We start from the raw sequence: 22,371 nt of genomic DNA, 5'->3' as shown, positions 1-22,371 counted from the left end.
ATATAAATCGGTTGATACCGTAGTGGATGCTGACGAAGCCGTCAATTATCCAACGGAATTCCTAAATTCACTTGATCCAGCTGGATTGCCACAACATCGCCTTATACTTAAAGTAGGATCTCCAATCATTTTATTGCGAAATTTAGATCCACCAAAACTCTGCAATGGGACACGATTGTGTGTGACATAATTAATGAAAAATATAATCCGGGCAGTCATTTTAACTGGAAAAGGAAAAGGTGAAATAATTTTTATTCCACGGATACCTCTAATCCCAACTGATCTTCCCTTCAACTTTAAAAGATTACAGTTTCCAGTCCGGCTATCTTTTTCAATTACCATTAATAAATCACAGGGACAGTCTTTAAAGTTTTGTGGTGTTGATCTAAGATCGCCATGTTTTAGCCACGGGCAACTTTATGTTGCTTGCTCCAGAGTAGGTTCGCCTAAAAATTTATATATTCTTTCTCCTGGATATGAAACAAAAAATGTAGTTTATAAACAGGTGTTAAATAAAAAAGATTCTTAAATTTGTATGAAGTAGTGTATTATTGTACTTTATAATTTGTTCTTTTTATTTATGTTGTATATTTATATTACTGTTTCTCCCTAACCCGTGCAAAGCCGGGTATTCAGCTAGTATATATATATATATATATATATATATATATATATATATATATATATATATATATATATATATATATTCATTTACATGGATGTAGATATATGGACATTGGGCACAAAAGTTTCACGAATAAATATTATGTGAATAACAAATCAATCAAAAGGAGCAAGATGGAGTTGGTCAGCAAAAATATAGCTAAAAACAAAAAAAAATGGCACTCACATCTAATAATTTGATTTGTGTGTGGTGTAAAATTATATGCAACAGCTTCATTTTTTTAAACTAATCTTTCTTTTTCTTGCTGATTGATTGATGTTGATGAGATGGGGATTTTCTTTATTTGTGACAGAGATTTGTGTTTTGAAGTTCCCTTTAAGTATACTTTTCCTTAATGACTGATTTTTTCCTGTGTGATTATTTGGGACTGGTGTGACACCTGACTTTATATATCGATTATACGGAAACACTCACACGAGCAGTATAATATTGGGACGGCACAATAGAACACAAATAAAATAGTAACACTTAAAAGGACACTCACAAGGTAAATTGTTTAAGTATTTGGCCTTCTCCGAGGCCTTCTTAAAGTAAAGACTCTTCGCCTTTTAAGTGCTACTATTTTATTTGAGTTCTATTGTGCCGTCCCAATATTAAATAAATATATAAATACACACACACACATACATATATATATATATATACATACACACACACACACACACACACACATATATATATATATATATATATATATATATATATATATATATATATATATATATATATATATATATATATATTAAACATTTACCAACTGCGCGCCCGTTCATTGTCCCTTTTTCAAGCTATAAATGTAAAAGATTCCGCGTACGTTCCAAAAATGTCGGCCGATTTCACCCTCTTCGCCTTCTTCGGAGTCGGGTCACCCTGAGAAATCCCCACGGTTTCGACTGTTACTTTGTTTCTGGATTTTAGTAATGTACGTATCCATGTTTCGTCGACAGTTATGCATCAACGCAGAAACTCTTCAGGATTGCGACGGAAAAGCGCCAAACATTGCTTCCTAGTCGACCACACGATTACTTCTATTCTCAACTGAGAGCATACGTGACAACTATATTGCCGATATTTTGCACCCCAAATTTTTCGTCCAAAGTTGAAAACATTACCTTTTGGTATGCCTGTGGCCTCATGTATAGGTTACCACCTGTATTTCGCGAACTTTGATTCGTTGATAACTCAAAACCCTATCACGTACTTCGTCAATCATTTCCAAGGAAATAACTTCCACTGGACGTCCTGAACAATGTTCATAATTGTGAATGTATGGCCATGTTCAAACCCATTCACCCCATTGTAAACAGTCGCAAGCACAAGAACAGAGCTGCCATGCACTTCATCTTATTCAGCTTTCATCTCTTTTGTTGTTTAAACCTTTTACATAGAAGAGTTTAAAAAATGAAAGAAACGATTTTTTTCATTTTTCTAAATAAACAAAAATTTGTCGCTTTCACCGACTGTGAAAATGAAACAATTTGATGGATGTAGCTCAAACCTGAACATCAATCTTGTAAGAGATGAGACTTAACCCAAAGCAAACCTTTTCCGATACCACTCTTGAATTTCTAAGGAATTATTAAACAACCAACGTATTTATAGGTTTTGCCTTTTGGTGTCACTCCTTTCTGTCTAGTTGTTATCCGGGGTTTATTTTTCTCAGGGATTTCATTAACGGATTCCGTAGGTCCCCCCCCCAAGTTTTCATCATTCCCCGTGCCAAATATCAAATTTATTTCATGTACGAGTATTTTCGGTACCTTATTTGCCAATTTTCAAATTTTTCTCATTGCAATTTTATTTGACTTTCTAATCTCATTGTTCAGTCCATGTCCATCTCAATCCTGCCTTAAACATTAGACTACCTAATTGTGATTATCAACATGAAACACAGCCTGAACTTGAATGTATTGCCAACTGATATTCCTTAACTTTTAAAAGGAAACGAAATCTAACATTAACGGCACAAAAAAGTATATAAATCCCCCAAAACTATTGATTGAAGCAGAAAAAAGATTACATATAAAGTAAACTTCCAAACGAAACTTATATACGAAACCGAAAAATGCCTATGTAACCTCAAATGTGTTCAAATACACGTGTAATCGCCGTCTACTCAGAGCCCTATCCTTTGCGCTCTGCTTCCATAGTAGTACGTTAGTTGGAATCCCACCCGTTTGAATTCTCGAATAACCTATGCTTTAAGATCCCTCAATGATGCCCCAATATTTTCATCGACAATATGGCATTAATGCCAATTGGAATAGTTAATAAATAAATGTGATCAATTTTTAATGCTGACTGTTTATGTATATAAGCACTGATTCAATTTTAGATTTGATTTCATAATGATGATATTTCAATCCTATGATATATACTTAAATGGAAAAGAGAGAACTTATTTACTCAATTACACCCGAATAAAGACTGTCATTCTCCTATCCAACATCGCAATTTTTACTCATCTACATCTACATAATACCCCGCAAGGGCGTCTGGCGGGGGGTGTTAGGTCACCACCCGTAAAAGGGAACAAAACCACTAGCAAAATCAACACATACATGCAAAACCATACCCACAGTGCCGTATACATCAATGCAAAAATCCTTTCATTTTACACGCTTGCAAATACATATACTGTAATATAACAAATAATTGCGCCTTGGGTTGCAGTAAGAAATTTATCCGATAACGTGCAAGCTAGAATTTGAAAAGTAGGAAGGCGAAATTCCACTACCTGCAACATAAAACGTTTTCCTCCACAAGGACTCAGGAAGGGAATGTGACCTAGCGCTGCAGGTAGCGGGAGCCCCCCCCCCCCACGGAAAAAGACAAGGAATGGAAGGGGAAACTTTTAAACAGACGAAGCAGAGCAAGAAATGCTATAAAGAGCACAGAATTATGTAATGGCATTATAATGCGGTCATGTGGGATGGGTTTAGACAACAACACCCACGAGGTTAGTGGGAGCAATTATTCCCTAGACGCTTAGGGTGGCGAGTGGAATTTTTGCTATCTATAGCCCTACAGTTGCTATCCCGTATTGTTCGAGGGAAGAAGGAATCCTTGAGTCTACTAGTTCTGGCTCTATTTCCCGAATTTTATATACATGATCCAAGCGACCAATGTATATTGTTGTGCGAATAACTTGCGAGACCTCGGTGCTGAAACATACGGATCTGAATTTATTTAGCAAGTTCAACCAAGCATTGAATAGTCTTTCTTCTAATGATTCCCAACCAAACTCCATTAGCATTGCAGTGACGCTTCTCGTTGTATCGTTTGGAGTTTTTAACGAAACGGGCTGCCCGACGTTGAACCTTCTCAATTTCCCGAATGTGGCCTTTTTCACTCGGATCTCATACGCTACATGCATTTACTAAATGAGGCTTCACAAGAGCGTGGTAACAACTTTACTTGACCTTCGAGTCACTTCTGCCTACAATGCGTCTAATAAATCCCAATTTTTATATGCTTGTCCGCAGACTTTTAGTATCAGAGTCCCCCAAGTTAAGTCTTTAGTGAATGCAACACCAAAGTATTTTATCGTATCAACTATTTCTAGGTCAACTCCAGCTAATTTGTAAACAAATCCCGTTGATCTTTTACACAAATTCAACAACGAAAATTTATTAAGAATGAATGACAATCCCCATATTACTTCACATATCATTATTAACGTCCCATCTGCAAAAGGGACGATCCCGTTTGAGGACTGCAGTATTTCAATTTGATTCGAACTATCCCTCCTGAAGTCAGGATGTAAAAACATTTGTATCCATTCTTTTGATATTAACATTTCTCTATACACCTCTTTTCCCTGGGTTGGCTGATTAAAAAAAATGGAGATCCAATATTTTAATGGACTATCGCAGATGCTAAGTTTTCACCTCACATTATTTCATTACCACGCGTCTTGGTATCCCATCCACATTCATATTATGTCAATTACCGATTACAGTAAGTTTAGGGCTGCCCTAACACATTGTTACATTTATTCTTAGCAAAACTTGTTTGACTGATGGTAGGTCTTGGAAAGACCGCGCTGATTAATGTGGGCAGACGACCGGATTGTGTTTACATACGAGGGTCATCCGGAAAGTAGTACCCGTTCGTGCCGCATGAACTGCTGACGACGCGAGTAGCCGCTGGACGAGGTCAGATAGCTTCAGTGGCTTGTCTGCCTTCTCTGAGCCAAGTTGCGTGACGCTAGCATTGCCTGTGTTGTTTCTGTGATTGTTTACAATGTTTAAAAAAATTGAGAACGCCGCCAGTTGTGAAGTGAGGGCAGTGATTAAATTCCTCAATGCAAGAAACGTTCGCCCATGTGATATTCATCGCCAATTAAAGGAGGTGTATGGAGACAATGTAATGGACGAGTCGTCTGTTCGGCGGTGGTGTCGCAACTTCAACATGGGGAGGGGGAACACACACGACGATGAGCGTTCGGAGAGACCGTCTGTCATTACAGACCAACTGGTGAGCTCAGTTGACGAATTCGTGAGGAACGATCGGCGCGTCACAATTGATGACATCTGTGAGCATTTTCCCAATGTTTCTCGAACAATTGTTCATGAAATTGTTAAACACCATCTGCATTATGCAAAAATTTGTGCAAGATGGGTCCCTCGCGTATCTCAATGAGCTGGCGGCGAAGGACTATGCAGCAGGAATACAGAAACTTGTCACACGTTATGACAAATGCCTTAATTTGCTTGGAGATTATGTTGAGAAGTAGTTTAAAGTATCCTCTTTCAAATAAAATTTTTTATGTTTGTTAATATTTACTTTTGTGTCTTTATTTCACGAACGGGTACTACTTTCCGGATGACCCTCGTATATTTCGATTCTGCTTGATGTTTATCAACATGCGTAGCGCAAAGAGTTCATGAAAATGTGATAATTGCTAAACGCAAGTCCGCGTTAATATATAACCTTCGGAGGTAGTTTAGGAGGGGATGGGTATGGGGAAGAGGGAGAGGGGGGAGGATCTTAGGATGGCGGACATTGGTGGCCTCGCTAGTGATTGGGAGAGTGCGGCAGTGGATTGTGAGTTCAGGGAGAGTTGTGGAGGGAGATTAACGAAGACAGTGCAACAGAAGGCAGAGTTACGTATATTGTGAAGGGAAATTTCCAATGCAACCTTCTAAGACCGTCTAGAAGGAATTACGTCGCGGGCTTCGTTCTTGATGATGGTTTGACTACCGTGGGGTGGTTCTCCGTTGAGAGGACTCGGGTGGGTCTTGCGGCCTGAAATGCCCCGGCGAACGAGATGGGGGGGAAGGGTGGTGTGAGTCGCTGGAGGAATCCGAAGGAAAGGAGGGGGGAACTGGTGTCCGAACAACGTGTTCGTTTAATAGAGGGATCTGATTCTACCGTCGGATTATTTTCATTTGATCCGACACGTCCAGTTTCCTACATCTACATCAACGCAATATCCTCCCAACCGCCACAAGGATGTGTGGCGGGGGGTGTTAAGACACCATCCGTAAAAAAGAATGCAACAAAATGCAAAAAAGCCAAAGAAAACATGCTAATGCACACCCGCACAGAAGCATAGAGTCATGTAAAAACTATTTTAACTCAAACAAATGCAAACACATATACAAGCAACTAATACACACAAGCACATTGCCCTACGTACAAATGACTAGATGCCTACGCAGCGTTTAATACATTTCCGCTTGTAATAACATTGATTTATCCATACTAAAAAGACCTGTGCTTTTCCACAGATTTTTATCCATAGATTTTTCGAAGGTTTTTATAATAGATTTTCCACAGATTATTTTATAATAAAAATCTGTGGAAAAGTACAAGCCTTTTTAGTATGGATATTAAATACATCCACGAAATGAAGCCTGAAACAGTAAAATATAAACATTGATATACTATTATTCACTACCCTTATGATTCCTGATTTCTAAAGGAAAGAGCAGAGAATGTGTACATTTATATGAACTGGAGTTTATCTCTCTTTTGTTATTTTTGTATTTTAACGTCCTCAAATAGTGTGGCGTTATAATAATTCCTTTTAATGTCATAGTTAAACTCCTGGGTTCCCAACCTTGCAAAATGTCAAAGTTACCATCTTTTCTTCGTATATGGAGTACTTTTGCCTCGTAATCACAGTTATGATTGTTTTAAGACTGTTGACCCACGACGCTGTGATCCAAAGGGAAGTAGCGAACGACGCAGATCGTCAAATACTAATCCTTGTCTTAAACAACATTAAAAACTACTGTGCAGGGTGGGGTTTGGAAATGCAATTCTAAAAAAATGTACAATTTCGCACTTTTTCAAAAATAATTGAAACACGAGCAGACTTTACACACTTACAAACTCGAAGATGTTCGTTGATGAACTTTGCAGGCTACGTAAAATACTTGGGTGGCACCAGCGCATCTGATCTTACATGAGGAAAGCACATACATACATGCCATACTAAATGCGGAGATTACCTAGAGAAGTTGGAAACATATAGTTGGGAAATGTAGCGTTGAAAAAGTGAAGGAAACGTACTATTTTTCTATGGTAAGAGCCCAATTAGAGTATGCAATGAGTGCATGGGATTCATATCGGCAAACACTGACTACAGAATTGAACAAGGTTCAGAGGACTGCCGAATTCGCGAAAAATTCCCACGGAAGAAAAAAAAGCGTCACACACACATTTACTACGAGAAGATGGATGGAACCCTTAGCTATGCGAACACTCAGAGCAAGATTAAAACCAAATGCCAAGATATCGATAGGATGGTTTTTGCAACTGACAGAGAATATATAATTCAGGCCCACCAATCACATAAGCAGGACAGGCAATTATCACAAATTAAGAGAGGTAGACTATTGAACAGATAGATTCAAGTAATTGTTTTTCCTACGAATTATTCGCCATGACAACTCAAGGGGAAGCACTTAGGCTGAAATGGTTTGGCACTGGCGTAAGAGTTAAAAACATGTAAGTTACAGTCTCCCTCAACTTACTTAACGGCTTGTGTCCTAAATTACCCCGCCACGCACCCTTGGTCCGGGTGGTAAATTGTCGTGTAGATAAAGGTATTCAGCTTATGTATTTTTCAATTTTTCGTCCTGCATGAGTGGAATGCTACCAGATAATTGGTGAATTCATTGCATTTTAGTTCACCCTTTTTTGTTTGAATCCTTATTTGCGTTCTTCGTGTAGTCAATGAAGTGGCTGAGCGATTTCCGATATTCAAAGAACTAAGCCGCGAATGCAATGTTGGGACAATATGGAAATACTTCCTCGGTATCACCATTTCAGTAATTGAAAATTCAATAGCCTAGCAAACTGAAAAACAAAATAAAAGAAGAACCTACTTGGTAAAAATGCTGAATTTCGGAAATCAAGGCGGAAAAGGGTTTGCCACGCTGAAATTAAAAATGTCCTTTGCGATTTTTCTAATGGTGACCGTACTAAGTTATTAAAAAATTAAATCTGTTATCAAGAGTAAAATGTTAGGAGATTCATTGAACTTAGATTCCCAAAGATTTGGTCTAATGCGAGAGAAAAGTCATTCGATTCGGTCCTTCAGCTTAGAGATGATGTCGATGATTTTTCTTGCTGCGGAGAACCTCGTTGTTTTCATTATGTTTCCGTAGGAGCTCACTTATCTTTTCAGCCGTACTGGCGACGTACAATATGGTAGCATATGTCGCCGGTTTTTCTTTTCCAGGCTTCCTCTCACTCAGCTTCTTGGCCAGAATCCCGTCTTCCATCAACTCTTTAATAGGCATTCGAAAGCGTATTAGACAAATTAGCGCAGCATTGATAAAACACACAACTTTCGTGTTTTATCTCACCATTTTCGGCGACATTATGGGTATTGAAGCGTCACCTTTTCTGCCCTTTGGGATATTGAATTCCTTGTGGAGAAAGATAAGTATAAGTTTTTCACGGTAAATGCAAGTTCCTCGCATACCTATAGTTGATAACTGTTGGCAACGTAGATCAATATCTCTCGCTCCTTCTATATCCGTGAGCAACCTTTCATCTCCGATTGTAAATAAATGCAATTAAAAAGTTAAAAAGATTTGGGATGGACGATAAAGTGACATAGTGGGTCAGAGAATTCTTAAATAGTCGCTCTTGATGGTACGGTTAGTAATACTGTTGGGATAACTTCGGGTGTCCCAAAGGGAAGCGTCATAGGCACGCTTTTATTCATATTATACACTATAGAAAGAGAGCAAAGTGAAAAAATTGCTAAAGGATTTGGGGTGGGAACCGCTCAAAAAACGGAGATTAATTTTTAGATTGAATCTCATAAATAAATTTGTGATCAATCAGTTTTCCGAAGACTTTCATCAAATTAAAAAAAAAACAAAAATATTATGAAAGAAATGATCATTCATTCAAGAAAATAGAGAGAGAGAGGGACTGTAGAACGGATAGGTTTAAGATTTGTTTTTTCCCGAGAGAAATTAGAGACAGTAACAGCTGCTACTTACATTAACTATGAAATAAATGGAACCACTGTTACATATATATATATATATATATATATATATATATATATATATATATATATATATATATATATATATATATATATACACACACGTATAATTTTATTAGGTTATCTACCGGCCAAGGTAGGTTTTTGGATGGACACAACTACCAAATAAATATTCTGTGACTCCTAACAAAACACAATCCAGCAACCTAGTCTACATCAGGTCCCTCTTCATCTCCGAGTCCTTCCTTCCTCCCTTCATCCCGTCCAACATCCCTACCCTGTTCCTTCCCTTTTCTCGTTTGGCTAACATTCTCCCCTCAATTACAGTCTTCAACATCCCACTGCCGGTCAATACGCCCCTCATACTTTTTTCCTTTCTCCATAGAATTACTCCCACCAAAACCCTCTCTCCACCCACCATAACAAGTACTTCCTCATTTCTTTTCTTCTCGGCCCATTCCACCTTCTCCATTCTTCTCCACACCCATATTTCAAAAGCCTCCAGTCTACGTCTATCCTCCTGCTTCAATGACCACGTTTCCGCGCCGTACATAGCTACGCTCCATATCAAAGTTTTTACGAGTCTTTTCTTAACATCCTTACTCAACGTCCCTGTCATCAACTCCCTCCTTGTGAAAGCCTCTTTGCCTAGCGCAATTCCTCTCCTTACGTCCCAACTACTTTGACCGTGCTGGTCCAAAACACTTCCGAGAAACGTAAACTGTTCTGCCTGCTCTAGTTGCTGCCCTTCAATTTAAATGTTTAGCTTAGCCTATTTCTTCCTAGAAAATCGCATAACCTTTGTTTTTGCGCAATTCCTCTCCTTACGTCCCAACTACTTTGACCGTGCTGGTCCAAAACACTTCCGAGAAACGTAAACTGTTCTGCCTGCTCTAGTTGCTGCCCTTCAATTTAAATGTTTAGCTTAGCCTATTTCTTCCTAGAAAATCGCATAACCTTTGTTTTTATTGATATTGATTCTTATTCCCATATCTGTCGCACTGAATTTCCAATTCACTCAGCAATGCTTGGAACCCCTTGGCTGACTGACAAACTAAAGCTTGGTCATCAGCAAACCTAACTGATTTTACGAATTCCCCGCCTATAACAAAGGTTATGCGATTTATATATATATATATATACATACGAGTGTGTGTGTATATATATATATATATATATATATATATATATAAATCGCATAACCTATATATATGCATACCAGTAGGTATAAATGTGTATTATAGTGTATGTATGTATTAATCAGTCTGTTTGTATGTCTAGGTATGCGTATGCATGCGTACATATGTTTGACGAATTCGAGGCTCTATTTAAAAAATAAACATTTCACTCTTTTTGTTTGATTTTGCTACAAATGGTAATATTGCCATGTTAATTTTTTATGAGTCCGATAAGTGGTTTCAATTTCCGTTGCATATCGGATTTTTTTTGTAGTTGTGTCTCATGCGTGCTTCGTGACTTAGTGTGCTATGCATGCTTGATGTCGATCCACCCCTTTCCACCCACCTTCCCGGTGGGTTGCAGGGTATTTTGCAGATGTATACCTTGTCGACTTCTTCCTCTCTCTATATTGATAACATTCTAATGAACTATGATCAATTCCGTTAGTTCAGCTTTTGCTTCTGCTGATGATACTCTCATTCGCCTACTCTACTTCTTCTTCGTGCCTTTTTGTTTATTATCATTCCAATCCCTCGCTGAATATCTTCCCCTCCGTTGCGTATTATTCTATAACTCTTGCTCCATTATTCACAACTATCCTTCCATCTCACCTCTCATAGCCCTAAAACATCTATATTTCCTTTCTCAATTTCACGCTTTATGTTCTCTAATTTGAATGTCCTCAACATTGTCCCAGCATTCAAAATCTTATTCTAATTGGTTTAGGACTATTGTATCTTCTGTACTGCTGACGTCGATTTCCCTTTGCTAGGATTTCTTTGGGATCAACCACTGTAGCCTTGCCTCTCCGGCAGTCGGGTACAACACGCGGGCCAGTGAGACAAGTCCCATAGTTGCCAGGACTCATTTCAGCTCTTGTGCCCACCACATACTCGTATTCTCGTGATAATTAATTGAGATGGTCACCTGTTGTCGTCCTCAATATTGTTTTTAATATGCCACCATCACTGCCCACCCACCAGGGTCATACGCCTTTGCAGCTTCCTAACTGAGGAGCAGACGCTGGGTTAACTACCTTTCGTCTGACTTCAATATTTCGACTGATATGATTGACTCTATCAAGGGTAATTATCATTGTTTCCTCTAGCAAAGCTCCAGAGGTACGGTTTTGAAACTACAAAGAAATGTTCGCAGAAGCTATCTTAAATATAAAAATTTTTACATTCGGATATCATCTATTTATTCATTATTCTTAGCTACATACGTATGTGGCAGTACTACTGCGTAAGGTGTCCAAACTCAAGCTGCCTAATCATTAGGCACCTAAATGCATGCATGTTGCCTAACGAGTCTGGACATAGCATCTGTATTTTTTTCGACACTGCTGCCACCTATAGTTCCTTTTAAAAACGAATGGTATTCAGATGCCGTGGCTTTCTCCCGAGCTGCCCTCGGATCTCTCCCCGAGCTTCCCTCTTCCTCAGACTCCATTCATTCCCGCAGGGTTAGGGACCAAGCCGGTTTTGTGACCCCGCCCCTTCTCATCACTTCCCCCTGTCCGATCCCGCCGTCGCCATTGACAAACGCTTGCCCAACCGGCCAAAGACGATCATCGTGACTCAACTCTGTGCCCGCCGGGTCTGGGTCTGCCGACCGCCTCTGGACCGGCTGTAAATGCATCATTGCCTTCTTCCATCTTCCCGCCAGTGATATTTTTTTTTCGGCTGGAGGAGGTCAAAGTCCTCAATTTCAGATGTCCTTGCTTCATGTGGACCTTAAATAAGACAAGTCTAAAGAAAAATCTTTTCCCTCGTTTTCGGTCGCCGACGCTCTTAAATGACTTGCATTTTCGTGCGCTGCTCAGTTGTTAAATAAATATCTACATCCACCCTTAGGGTAACCGCTAAGTAAGTGTACATGTAGAGTGCGCGGGAGGTAGTGATTCTTCACGGGACTGCATTTTCGATATGATGTATTCCTACATAAGAGGCTAGTGACTCCCTGAAATTCTACGAAACTCAAGGAAGGGAAATTAGCCTGCCAAACAGTTTTACGTCCGCTGCAGTGTCTAGTTTCAACATTTTGACTACCTAAGTCAAAAATTTATTTCATGGGTGACTTCGATTTCGTGTGTTCTGATCCTCTATCGCTCTTGGGTAAAAATGATATTTTTAACCGGTCGATACGATATTTTATTTCTCTAATCTAATTTTCACCATCCCTCCTAGCGTAATACAAGTGGATTTTTACGTAATGACACAAGAGACGCAATGTCACAACAGCTGCTTACGTTGAAATTCGCTCAAACTTGTAGCATCTCGAACTATTTACTGCCAAACCTCTTTCCACCTTTGAAAAAGAGTGATTCGAAAAATGGTTCAACAAACAATTAGATATTAGCATTACAGAGACAAGTGATCCCCTCGGCCTTAAAAAAATAAAAAAACTCGGCCCAAAATGAAGAGGTATAATATTGAATTGCAATGACCCGGAAACAAAGGTACTTTTCCGGCTAAATGTTACACATTTATAGGTTAAGCTTAGTATCAATTCAATATTTATCCAAAAATTAGTCTTTATCGGCGCTTTTTCGTTTTTGTTGCTTTTTTTTACTTAGCGGGCGTACGTAGTGAAGCGGTGACTCCTTTTGCAAAGGTTTGGCGAACGACCTATGATTATCCAGTTGCATGAATGTAGACAGTTATATTTTTACTGAAGGTATTAATACATGGTTACACACCCGCCAAACATGACGACACGCTTGTAGGTTATTTTCCGTAATGTTTAGATATCAAAAGAACTCTTAACAAGCATAAAAATGAGGAATGGATAAATCACAGTCGTAATCTGGAAAAACATGTGAAAATATGAGTGAACAGAATAATTTAAAAACATACGATGTTCTTTGTCATGAAATCATGCACCAAACTAATAAATATGCACTTATCTCTATATTTTAAATGTATATATTGGGTAACTTGATAAGATACAGTTATTACAAGTATTACAAGTAAATTAATGCGGAATTCGCCGAATTTCGCTTGCCTGAGAACCTCGTCCTTTCCCTCCCCCCTCGCATTATTAAAGCTATGCACATATTATAAGATTTATTTAACACTTATTTTTATTTATTTGGATTCAACACCAAATCAGATCAAGTCTATGAGTTTTAAAAACGATGGAATTTGCCACCGTTAGGCGTTACGCGAGCGAGAAAACTGCATGAAACATGTATGTTGTATACGATTTAAAAAAATTCTAAAGAGGAAAAATCTTTTGATAGTTGAAAAGCCTTTTGATGATAAGCAAATTGTTCGCCCGTCATCGTGTTGGAATCTCTTAAGAGGTCGTCACATTAGGTCATTAACTTAATATTATAAATTCACTGTAGAGTTGATAAGGCCTTATCATTCGCACCGAGTTCGGTGTCGATACTTTAAAATGGGACCAAAGGGCAATTCAATATATTTCCAGATGTTCGAATATTCACAAGAAAATGAAATGCAATGCATTTTATTTAACAATTCTATTTATTTATTTGGATTCAACCCAAGATCATATCAATTCTATGAGTTTTAAAAACGATGGAATTCGGCAGCGTAAGGCGTTACGTTAGAGAGAAAACAGCCAGAAAAATGTATGCCATGTATGTAAAAGATTAAAAAAAAAAAATTCTATAGAGGAAAAATCTTTTGGTAGTTGAAAAGTCTTACGATGATAAGAAATTTGCTCGCCCGTCATCGTGCTGGAATCTCAAGTCCACATTTCCTTGGAGGTCGCCAAGTTAGGGGCAGCGGAGGATTGTACGAGGGTCGTCTACCTTCTCTGTCACGTGTTCAACCTGCCGTTCCGAGACTAGGGGAGGTGAACGAAAGCTTAGGAATGAAAAGCTGGTATGCTACCCTCCCCCCCCACAACCACCACTGGGAAAAAAGAGCGCCCACGCTTCTTCCACGAATCGAATTGAATGCAAAGAATTCCCTTTCACATCCATTAATATGTAATTTTTTCCACATGAAAAAAACCCTAATTTCATTTCCAATTTGAGCGTATGGCGCCAAAAATACCGTTAAAGTAATTGCATTAAGCATTAATTCAAGCAATGACGACCAGGTCATAGGTGAGATAAGTAATGGGTAATTTTCCTAATTTTATTGTGAAAAACCGGCCAGTCATGCCGTTTATTCGGATAAAAATTAATCGGGTAAAAAATTTAGCGTCAAGCATGTAATTAATATCTCCATCCCTCTTGAAAAGAATTGCCTTGGAGCATGGGTGAAAGAATGCTAAACTTAGTCTTGTTCACACGCATGCAACTGCTTCAGGCGTTATAAACACAGGATTCCGCAGACGGCCAAACACGTTTCGAATCATTTTCCCATAAACGGTGGGAGCAATTTAAGACGCCTGAAATGAAATGTGGCAACGTAACCACGAGGCGGCGGTGGTTTTTCAGAGGGGAAGAAAAAACTCAACTATGAAGATACGGGCATTAAGGAAGAGCAGGTAGACGCACCTTTTTAATAATCCTTGCCCATCTTCCTGGACTGCACATGTTCAGGGTATAGATTGAGGAGTTCAACATGGTGACTGAGAAGCGGAGTTCCATTTTTGTAAGTTGTCAATCCTATAACCAATCCTATTGTTGAAGAACTCTATAGCGATATTTAGGTCAACTAGGAGACTATCAACGGAAGGTATGATTTGACAACGGGGAAGACGATAGCAGCGTGGCACTCCCTGCGGTCACTTGACCTAGCTTCCTTCTTGTCCTAGAAGGCTGAGCTTCAAAATGTTTTGCTACGTGGTGACGCCAATAATACGAGACAATACATTTTACCGTAGGTTGATTTTTGTGGTTTAGCTGAGAGAACTTAGGGAATCAGGACGTTTAGGGGATATTCCGGTTATTGATATGTCCCATCCTCTTTAGGTGAATTAATGTTAAAAAAATTAGGTGAGATAAATCATAGGTAATAATTATAATTTCAGTGTAAAAAACTGGTCAGAGTAACCACTAATTCGAATAAAAATCAATCGAGCAAAAAAATTTATGAAAGAAAAACGGAATTTTGGAAATTATCAGTTTTTTAACATACCCAATAGATTGATATACCCAATTTGTCAGAACTGTTAAATAATTACAAAGTGAGGCTATTTCAGTCCGCGTATTGAAAATTTGACTAATATTAGTTACTAATATCATGATGGTGGAATAACATGCATCATTCACATAAATATTAGTAAATCATTAGTTTCTGACTGTTGAAATGATAAAATTGAGTATAGAAAAAACGGTTATGTCACGTGTGACTTGCTTGATGTAGGGAAACAGGTTAAAATTCTTGTGAGGTAACAATTCCATCGACAATATTGATTTTTGTGGAACGCTACAATGATATTATAGTCGAGTAGGTGACCACCAACAGGGGTGAGAGTTTGATAACAGGGAAGACAACAGTGGCGAAGTACTGCCCTAGGTCAACGTAAACATCTTGTTAGCTCGTCGTGGGTGTATCAATCCTAATTCCTATCAGCAGTTACAATGGCTTATGCGTTCAAATATTAACAATGCTATATCGGCCTTACTTTTTTAAGTGGAAAATTAAAATTTAAATCTAAAGAACAAATCTAAATTGCATTCAAAGTTCATAGCACCCTTCTATTAATGCCTTTTTTGCTTATCGCGAATTTGGAAATGTGAGATAAGGCTCTCAGCGAGATATATCCATAGCAGTGTGAACTGCGAAAATTCAAACAGAAAATTCGTTATTTGCTAATAGGTGCTGTTTGCTGCAAAACAAGAAAGAATTTTCTGCGGTCATTATGAGGTATTAAAATCTAGGAACAAAGGAAACCCCTCAATGATTTTCAATTTTTAAACTTATAAATGTAATCGTGAATTGAAAGAGCATCTTATTATGGTTGTAGTTTCCATTGTCCATCAAATCGAATGCAAATTCACCTAATAAAATGCAAAGTTGAGAAAGAGCAATTGTAGGTTAAACTCAACTCATGTAGGTATTTAAGTACGTCAACATACGACTATCTTTCCGCTGTCAATCAATACTAAAGATGGAAGATAAGAACTAAAAGAGGACGATTAATGAGACCCAAGGAGAGCTAAGCTATGAATTCAAACCGCACATGTCGATAATGTTTCAACAAAAATCAACAATTAAGAGCATAGCAGCAGCAATTTTCTTTTGTAAATTGTTATTTTGCTTACTGATATTTATTTTGCCATAATAAATTACTCGGTGTCGGCTATGATGTTGCAGTTGGTCTATTACTTGGACTGCAAGGACAACATTATGAGAGCCTCGAATTAAGATCTTTTTCGAGAAGATGTTTTTAAGAGTTTTTGACCCTGGTATTCATTACTGTTTACAGTAATGTAATAAGGTATCATTCGAGCCTATATATTTTGCACCGTAAAAGAATATCATCGGGAGATGGTGCAGTACCAGTGGATTATTCGAATAAGAATTAATTGAGGAAACGAGAATGGACAAAAGGAATTGGCAGTATCCTGTAACCGAAATCGTACACATGACATTATGGCGATCATCCATACTGTTGGGGAATGTCTGCTGTGATATCACTACTTCTATCGATATGATTGATGGTGGATGTGATTTTTAGAGCAAAACTTTGCCTTAAACTACAATTCTTTTTCGTCTGTACTTCCGAACATTTTGTAACACGAATTCATTTTTAAAGTGAAACTACCTCTGATCTGCAGATTCGAAGAGGCGTGCCTATTTGTTTGAAAATGTCGGGATTAGGGTATCTCAAATGGAGAATTCTCTTAATCCAAATCCATCTCTCAGAATATTACGTGAGGCGCATGCATTGAGCGCGTAATTTTCAACTCAGTCTCGCATCTAAAACGTCAATAGAGCGTGAGGACATAGCAGAATCAAAATCCTGCCACTTTCCCTGATGTTGAAATCTTAATAGTGCCACAGGAAGGCAAGGAGAAGGAACATATACTAACAATCATAAAGGTAAGTTATTTTTAGCCCTAGAACGGCAACGCTATTTTTTTCGCCGTATTCTGGTGACAATTTTACAAAATTTTGTATCTCACACCTATTATGACTCTGAAAGTCCTATGGAAGTTCATTTTTTTTCGTTTTTTAAATGTAGAATCGCGTGGCTTAAAGATTTTTTTCTAAGTTTATCGGATGAGAAAAAAATGTTTTCGTTTGGCGCCAGATTTCAACTGCTCAGGGGCGTTTTTTCACCCCTGTTATCATTCTGGTGTTAACAATACCGTAAAAAATCATAACATATGGTAAACATGACCGATAAAAAAACAAGACCATAGCTAGCCAAAAATGTTTCTTAGTTGTTTCCTATTGAAAAACATCTTCCGAACTTCACCCTGGAACAGGCAAACGTGGTGAAGAGAGAAAGGAAAAGAATAATATGGAGAAATTTTAAGGGCTGGGGAAGGTGGGCGAGTGAAATGTGAAAGTTGCCTGGAGATAGTATGGGAGATTATCAATCAAACGGAAAGATACATTCATCGCGGTCGATGAGATTACAAAAAAGAATCTCATGGCAGGCCAGGACGCTCATTTTTCACTTCAAACAAGAAATAATGGCACAAAATTACTAGAGCAAGACGTTTCAACATCTGCCTCACTACCTACCACTCGATGCAAACGAAGGGATCTCCAAGTGTCATATTAGTTTCAAATTTACTTCCGCTTAGCAAAGATTATAGCATACCGCATTACTTTTTTGAAAAGCATAATCATAAATGAAAGAAACTCAATAATTTTGGACACGATTCTGAATTATCAACCGAGATTTTAACGGTTCATTTTCAAGACAATACATTCCGTAAATGATACCGCAGTCGAAAATTTACGATCTGTGTTGAAATTTATCTTTAATTTATAATTTCATTTAACAGTTGAGACATTGCGCCGATTATCCTTCGGCTGCCTCCAAGCTTTCGATTTATCTGGACTTCAGATGGCACTACCGTCAATCATTCATACAGTCCAACCGTCAATCATACCTGTCTGCAGACAAATTGAAGGGGTCGTACCCCTTTCACAACAATTACCCACAGCACCTTGGATTTCCATGGATGCTGTAAGCTTTTTTTATAAACGTACGATTGACACGATTCCCAACTACATATTGAATCCTTGAATGAAATATATAAAACAATAACAATAATATATAAAGCAATAATAAAAAAACCTCCTTGTAATATCTGTTGTTAATAACGTTAGTCCGTAAAAATAGTTTATAAAATAAAAGAAGGATTTAGAAACCGCTAGATATCCATTAGATAATGTGGCTCCATATCAATTTTCATTAAGAACCAAAACCAAACCACAGTTGTCGACCGGTTTGATACGTGAGGGTAGAGATCACGTAGTACTAAGCCCAACGGCGTGTGAAATTCTCACTGGACAGGATGGGGAGCCAGTTCCTTTCTCTGTGCCGCCTATAGATTCCTAAGAAGATCTACTGCCCGAAAAATCACACATCTTGGTTGAAGCTGAGGATGACCAAAGACGTCCCCAGGTCGACCTCCCGATAAGAGATTCTGGGCCCTCCGATAATTAGTTGAACGTTCTACCCACTGGGCCATCACGTCCCACTTTTCATACAATTAGTTACTATTTCATCGGCCTTCATAACGAACTCTATTCATTCAAAAGAATGGGTTGATTCTAAAAGGTGGGAGTGAAGCTAATCCTCAACTAAACTCAACGTGAAATTCACCGAAACGGGGTGGGAGGGAAGGAAATTAGTTTTCACGAGTAATCAGTCGGTTTTGCGCGTAGTTCCGGTGTCCAAAATACCACAGCGCTTGGGTTTTTGATTTGGTTGGGCAATAACGAGATTCCAGTCCTGGATCCTGCTATCATAAGCCCAACTCTCTATCAACTGAGCTATTTAATCTGAGAAATTTAAATGAGAAATCATTCATTTCCGATTCCAAATAATTTTTGGGACCTAATTTTGAGATGGTAACATGACTAGTCTATTTGTTTTGAAGTAGCCCGTAAACGGATAGAAAATATTTTAATAAACCGACAGTCATGTCCAAGATATCTCTGATGATTTTCAGATGATAAAAGTTTGCATGTTTTAACTGATTCCTTTGGTTCAAGAAAAATTGTGATCGAATAGAAAATATTTTGGCATCCCAAACTGAGCGGTTAATTAGCTATTTCCTGTTAAACTCCATAAACACGAGCGCTTTTCGGAGGGTAAAAAAAAGACATGTTACCACATACTTTCTCGAAACTAGATTTCTCGAAACCGATTAAGGATAACGATGCTAGTCGTCGTCGACATCCGGCACGGATTTTAGAAGGAAGGAAAAAGCAACTAATAGTTGAGATATTAATGATAAATGCATTTATAAACGTGTGCGCACGCACACTTTTAAAGTTAACGGTAAGTATCAAATTGAAAACGTTTTTATAAATACAACAGGATGGTGAACACCTTCCGTAAACATCAAGGTAAAACTGAGTGAGGTAGGTTATTAATCAGATTTTTTGATTATATTCCTTATAACTTGTCGATGGAATCAAAATTTATCAAAATTTTAGTTCGGTTAAAAATAAATAATCGGATAATCCCATGACACTTTAAAATTAAACTCAGGGAAGGGAGTTAACGTATTGATTATAGTTCACTAAACTTATTCACACAGATAAAAACCTTCATAGAGTATGGCATTATAGAAAATATTTATTGGAAGTATGCGCGGCTGTTGTACGTTCTTGATTTCCAAGAAGTTTTCACTGGAACTACTATCATTGAAAGAATTTATTTTGAAATATCAGTGAATGAAATTTCAATATTACGGCTTTTGATATGGAAAAAAGCGATACATTTTGCTGCAATCGGATACATTAATAGTAGAAATCAATGTTAGCGGCATTAGCACCGACGTAAACTCTCAGAAACTCACATTTTTTCACGTTCTATTGTTAACTCACAAATATTCCTAAGGACAATCGTGCCATTAATGACCCTTCGCGAAAGATGTTTCTTAAAATAGAATAGTAATTCAAATATTAAGGAAGAGACTGAAGGTGTATTTGAATATTTCATTCCTGACACAGAGCGAGAATAACATATTAAAAGTTCAGTTAAAATTTAGTTTAAAAACAACCTTTTGATCATGGGACCACTCACCATTTCTCAAGCGGTTTTTTCGAAGAATACAACCACGATAAACTCGCACAGTAGCAGCTAGTCAGCTTAGTTTAAAGGATTCGCCGGGTTGCTCGTAAACCGCCTTGAATGTTATGAGAACAGTCTCACGTGTGTCACCATTTTTGATCACCTGTAACTGTTGAACGAGCATGCTGGGAGAAGTTCCTCCATTTGGCCGCTGCGCGCATGGGCGGGTGCTCCGAGGACCTCTGACCTCTGTTGGCCAAAACCAGAACCATCTACATTCCTTAAGTTCGCGGCGCCATTTCAAATGTCCTTTCACCAACGGAGCACTTCTTTTGTTCACGAAGTCCTTAAAACACAAAAGCAAAGATAAATCATGATTAATCTTTTTCCACACGAAATATGAAAGTAGGGAGGGAGGGATGACATAGGAATATGGACTTTTAACACTTAATTCGAGGTTATGTTCCAGCTTTTTCACGATACATCGAACTTAGTGATATGTATGACTCCCATTCCAAAATACGTTTCCTAAAGTATCAATTTCTACAGCAATCTATGTATACAAGTAATGAATAACTTTGAATTCGAACGCGTTACATGCCAACATATTTTTCACTCAAATATCTGCATGAATAAATGAACAATAGTTTCTAAGCGGCAGGACAGACGTAGTAGCTTCGAAAAATGCGAATCAAAATTATCATAATACATTCGCAAAATAATATCTATCTTGAACCAGCTAGATAGTTGAAATAAAAAACCACCGCGAATATTATAAGTAGCCTTAGTTTTAGAACCTATCTTTAAGAATAAAACCGTCGCTATCTGCAGTCGCCGTATGCGTAAAATGCACTGATAGTCTTATCTAATATATAAGTACACAGCAAGTTACTTCCGGAGTTTTTCTCGCATATATTAATACGTAGGTACATCGCTATGCACGTATGACATGTTAGTGCCTATTATGTGGTATACACGGACTTAGTTAAATAAAATTGATGATTTGCTTAGTACACGTATTCTGTGTATTAGGGTCCCTTGCTCCCTGAAGTGCCCAGGACTACAGAAGTTCTAAATTAGAACATATCTCGATATGTGAGAAACCAAAAAACAGACGAAAAAAGAATACAAACAATATATACAGCCCGTTTAATTCCTTTCCCCATGTTACTCCTCTATCGCGGCTTTTAATATCCAATTACCTTTGACAAATTCCAAAGAAACTGCGGGAGATGCCGCAACAGTAACTTTTAACGGAGTCATCCGCTAATGTGCATTTCAATGCAACAATTTCAGAGCGTAAAAATCATTCGCCTTGACTGGGACTCGAACCCAGATCCCTCAATATCCGGTCGAGTGCTTTAGCCACTTAAGCTACCGAGGCGTCCTCTTAAACTCTGAAATTTTGGGGCTTTTAAAGGAACTAGATGTTATGACGAAATACCGTACATACAATGTCACATGTATTCGTAGTCGTGCGCGAGGCGCCACTGTCCACGAGGTTAAAGCCAACTTTAAACACGTATGGTGTTTTCCCTTTGACAAATTCCAAAGAAACTGCGGGAGATGCCGCAACAGTAACTTTTAACGGAGTCATCCGCTAATGTGCATTTCAATGCAACAATTTCAGAGCGTAAAAATCATTCGCCTTGACTGGGACTCGAACCCAGATCCCTCAATATCCGGTCGAGTGCTTTAGCCACTTAAGCTACCGAGGCGTCCTCTTAAACTCTGAAATTTTGGGGCTTTTAAAGGAACTAGATGTTATGACGAAATACCGTACATACAATGTCACATGTATTCGTAGTCGTGCGCGAGGCGCCACTGTCCACGAGGTTAAAGCCAACTTTAAACACGTATGGTGTTTTCCCTTTGACAAATTCCTCGGTAGCTT

General features: G+C 38.2%; 1 protein-coding gene across 1 annotated transcript in view; it reads right to left on the bottom strand.

The window, feature by feature from the left end:
- LOC139695070 (pyridoxine/pyridoxamine 5'-phosphate oxidase-like) overlaps positions 1-20,587 on the bottom strand; it is a 48,646-nt gene extending 28,059 nt beyond the window's left edge. Inside the window, exon 1 of the mRNA XM_071593692.1 lies at positions 20,490-20,587. Within this exon, the coding sequence (XP_071449793.1) occupies positions 20,490-20,492 (3 nt within the window). The 5' untranslated portion in view covers positions 20,493-20,587. The remainder of the gene's footprint in view (positions 1-20,489) is intronic.
- Positions 20,588-22,371: the final 1,784 nt, after the last annotated feature.

Source organism: Hetaerina americana, unplaced genomic scaffold, assembly GCF_022747635.1.
Source record: "Hetaerina americana unplaced genomic scaffold, ioHetAmer1.1.p SCAF_6, whole genome shotgun sequence".
NCBI lineage: Eukaryota > Metazoa > Arthropoda > Insecta > Odonata > Calopterygidae > Hetaerina > Hetaerina americana.
This window is presented reverse-complemented; position numbering and strand designations above follow the sequence as displayed.